Source organism: Pterocles gutturalis, unplaced genomic scaffold (genome assembly GCF_000699245.1).
Source record: "Pterocles gutturalis isolate BGI_N339 unplaced genomic scaffold, ASM69924v1 scaffold12168, whole genome shotgun sequence".
Taxonomy (NCBI): domain Eukaryota; kingdom Metazoa; phylum Chordata; class Aves; order Pterocliformes; family Pteroclidae; genus Pterocles; species Pterocles gutturalis.
Window position 1 is genome coordinate 1 of NW_010123131.1, and position 4367 is coordinate 4367.

The window sequence follows — 4367 nt, forward strand, 5'->3', positions numbered from 1 at the left end:
AGCCAAGGCTGCTTGTGGAAGCAAAGGGGGGAAAGGGATGTTTTTCTCTGCTTCCCATTAGGAAGGGTCATCAGTGTCCAGCCACTTCCAGGAAGCAGGGCTCCAGTATGCATAGCTGTTGCTCCGGAAGACAAATGTTGTCATAACAAATGCCCCTTCTCCTCCTCCTTTCGCTTACAATTTTTGCAGAGCAGCCATCATATGGGATGGAATATCCCTTTGGCCTATTTGGGTCAGCTGTCCTGGCTGTGCCTCCCAAGTGCCAGCACTGCTCAGCAGTAGACAAAACACTGGTGTGTCACCAACACCTTTCTAGTTGCCAGCACAAGGCACAGCACTATGAGGGCTGCTGTGGGGAAAATTAACTCCATCTCAGCAACACCCAATACAGCTCAGCAACTCTTCTCATTGCTGGGTGCTGCAGATCTCTGCTTCTGAAGGCAGCAAAGAGCCGTCCTCTCTCAGTGCTATCAAGAAAGACTGAGGTGGTCTGTGCAAGGAAGGGAGGGGAGGAGGGGATTTTCCATGAGGCTCTCTTGCTGCCCCACAAAGTGCTCAGACTCTCGTAGTGGGGCATCCTCTGGCCTGTCTGGAAAGGCTGTCAGCATTGTCTCAGAATTGCAGCACAGAGGGGACAGATTCCCAGTGGTTTTTCCCTCCAAGGACATGCATCAACATCTCCACATAAGACTGTTGCTACTGCTAGCAGCCTCTTCATCCAGCCAGACATGGGCCTGGCAAGGAGCGGCCACAGCCGCCGGCCCTGCTGGTTCCCTGTGAGGAGCAGTGCCTTTCTGCTCTGCATGGGGAGGCAGGCAGCAGAGATCCTCCTGCACACGGGCAGCTGGGCACCCCTCAATCCTGCTGCATGGACCGGCCACTGCTGCTGCTCCCCGGACAGGGGCTAGGCATCTCTGTCACCCTAGCAGCTAGGCCCAGGGAGAACACAAAGACACAACTGACCCAGTGTCAACACAAACCGTTGCTTTGGAAGCACAAACAGAAGTGGTTTTGTGCTGGTCACTCTGTAAATAGGTTCAGATACAGAGTTGCAAACTGACAGTCTGCTTCTGGAGTGTTCCAGTGGGTATTGGAAAGACATCTTGTAGAGCCAGCAGTTCTACCCCGGCACCACCATGTCAAGGAGATCCTGATTGTCACAGGCACATTCAAGTGTATCGCACAGTGGCAGGTGCTGGGGACATAGAGCTTGTTGCACAGGACTCCCCTTAACCTAGGACTGAGAGACTTTGGTGTTGGTCCCTGCCATTGGGGTGAGCAAAGATCGCTGGGCAAGGAGCAGCAGAGGAGCCCTGCTCCAGGCAGCAGACATCAGCAGACATCACCATCAAGTGGCCCTTTGGCTTGCCTGAGCCAAAGGTTGAGTGAGGTTCTGGGTCCCAGGGTGGGACAAGCAGCGGGAGGTTACAGGTGATGTGGGCAGGTGAAGGGACACAGAGGGACAGCCTGTACAAGGGAGTGTTGCCATGTCCTTCCCCTGCCAGAGTGAGGGAATGTGTCTGTCCCTGGGCAGCTGCTTTCTGCAGCAGATGCTCTGTACAGAGACGTTTCTCTTCGGGTTCCTCCTCTATGGCCAGAGGTGAAGTGAGAGCGTGTATGACACCTGGGTCCAGGCACTTCAGTGTGTGCCTGGTCCTGTCTCCATCCCGACAGTCCCAGGGACAGGGTGGACATGGGTGGGTGCAGGGGTATGTCCTCCACCTCCTGCAGAGCTGGGGGCAGACCTGTGCAGGTGAGTGGGTGCTGGATGTCTGGAGGAGTTCCTAAGGGATGCCTGTCCCTCTGATGGACAGTACTTGAACCATGAGTTCATTGTCTCTCTAGAGAGAATTCTTGTTGTAGAGGGTGAGGTTCTCAGAGCCAAAGAGGGCTCTGTGGTAGAGGGTGGGTTCAGAGCCAGAGAGGGGTCTGTCTGGAGCAGCAGGGAACGAGTTTTGCTCCACCCTCTAGGCTGTGGTTTGGAGGCTTCTGTGCTCTGGCAGAGGCAGCAGAAGAGGGGAAGATGCGAGCAGCAGGTCCCTCGTGCTGGCAGGTCCCTGGGCACCCCACAAAGGGAGAGCGTGACATGGTCCTGATTTTCCTGGCAGCCATGCTGCAACTGGCAGGCTTTGGTGAGATGTGACATTCCATCTGGGGAGAAAGGGGCGAGAGTTTGTGCGGCTGCTGGTGGAAGGAGGAGACGTGAGTCCTGACTCCCAGGGGGATCTGGGAGTGTCTCTGTAGGGAGAGCAGGGGCTGCAGATGGGAACGGCAAAGAGTCTGGGAGATGTCAGGGGTAATGGGCATCAAAGGAAGAATAAGACCTCAGCCTCAATTTGCAGGTACTGCGCGTTCCTGAATGTGCTGCTCAAATGGATGAAGCCTCAAAGAGGGAAAGATGTGACAGAATGGAGCAATGCACCACACAGGAGGTTCTCTCCTCGATGTGTTGGATAAAATGCTACCCATCTCTGTAGGGATGGTTGTAAACATTGTGACAAACAGAGAAGAGTAACTCAATATGAGAAGAGCTGAAATGCCACAGAAGGACAGGGCAAGGGCAGGGGATGCGGTGTGTCATATGGAGGAACTGTTCTAGCAAGAACATATGGTCAGAGGTGGGAGAGGAACAGTTCCTCAACAGGTAACACAGTTCAGAGGCAGCTGTGGAGAGAATTAGTGGGCTGAAAGACCAGTGAGTATTGCTGAAAAGCAGGATGATGTGGGGGGTGAGGAGTGGCAAGATCCTGCAGCAAGAAGTGTGCAGGGCCAATGATCTCAGCCTTTCTGAGGCTCGGAAAAGTGAGATGGAACGTGGGGACAGTGAGCAAGCTGGTGAAGTGTTAGATGGACAGGTGCACAGGCAAGCAAAGCTGAAAGCCCTTTCTGGCTTTACAGGTCACGCCCAAAAGGATGCTGTGCTCCAGTTCCCAGCAGAAATGACCACCCAGGTGGGACACAACGCAACTCTGCACTGCAATTTCACCACCAGCTATTCCAATCACTACATCTACTGGTACCAGCAGCGCCAGGGCCAGTCCCCTCAGATGCTGCTGTGGGTGTACAAACAGAAACCTCAGGTGGATTCAGAGAGGTTCTTCTCTGCACTGTCTGTGGAGACCTCCCAGGTGCTTCTGCGTGTGCATGATGCCGAGCTCCAGGACAGCGCTGCCTATTTGTGTACACTGAACCCACACTGGTGCCCACAGCTTGCAACACTGCACAGAAACAGGGCAGGGGGGCTGTGGGGGGTGCTCTGAGGAGCGGTTCCCTCCCAGCCACTGCTTGCATGGAGCTCTGAGCTCAGCCTGCCCAGCAGGGGCACCTGGGGGCTGTGGGGAGGCTGGGCCTCTGCCTCCCCAGCCTGTGCTGCTGGGAAGCACGTGCCAGCATGAGTTTTACAGCTGTGCCTAGAGCCAGGGTCTTTGATGATGACAAGAGACCAAGAAACCTGCTCTGGGGCCGACCCGTTGGAGGTGATACCAGAAACAAGCCAAACCAGGCTTTTCAATGCCCTCTGTTTAAAATAGCTGGTACTCCGGAGTGAGTACTGGGGGCAAGGAACCGATTAGCTTGTCTTCTTGTTCCCTTTCCCTGTTCCTCCACTGATGGCCACAGCTGGAGAACGAAGCTTGTGGTAGGAGGCACAACTGCTCTCACGGTTTTTCCACATAGCCATAGGTACAGCTGACAAGGGTGGGCATCAGCCTGTCATTGGGCACTGGTGCCTGGTCCTGGCTGTTGGTCTAAGAGCCAAGTGCCCAGCATAGGCGGACACAGGAGAATCCCCTCCAGAAGCACCACTGCTTCCAGAAGGGAGGAGTAGACATTCAGTCTGGACTTCTTCCCTTGGAGAGCTCTACATTCAGGTGAAGTCAATCCCACACCGTTCATAAAGGTGCATCTGCCATGTTGGTGCCTCCCCCTTATGCAGTGGTCCCATGGACTCCCTTCACTGTCAGTGTGCAGAAAGAAGAGCTTTGAGAAGGTGATTCATCTGTTCTGAAATGAAAATTGGAAGGGGAGAATCAAGTGCCCTTTGAAAGTGCTGATGTCCTCCCAAAGAGTGGAAAGAGAGATTTGTGACCCAGCCAGCACTTGGGAGATCTGCACTTTGGGGACTTTGGCCATCGAGTCAAGATGTTTCCAAAACAAAGCCCAAAAATGGGTGCAATGATGGACCATTAGAAACGGATGTGGTGTTTTAGATGTGGAAATACCCTGACACATTTTAAGAGTTGGTTAGAAGATCAGCATTGTCTCAACCTTGTCATCAAGGACATGATATCCCCAGTTAGACTGCAGTGTTCGTTTTCATGGTTTTGATGTGGCCAGCGAGCCAGACCCGTGTTTTGGCAGGCCTGTTG

General features: G+C 53.9%; 1 gene segment (V, D, J or C); it reads left to right on the plus strand.

The window, feature by feature from the left end:
• Positions 1 to 2086: 2086 nt before the first annotated feature.
• On the plus strand, positions 2087 to 3199 carry LOC104464934 (the record flags this gene model as incomplete). The annotated part of the segment is given in 2 exon segments: positions 2087 to 2132; positions 2899 to 3199. Coding segments are annotated over 2 exon segments (347 nt in total), but the record flags the coding sequence as incomplete, so codon positions are not given.
• Positions 3200 to 4367: the final 1168 nt, after the last annotated feature.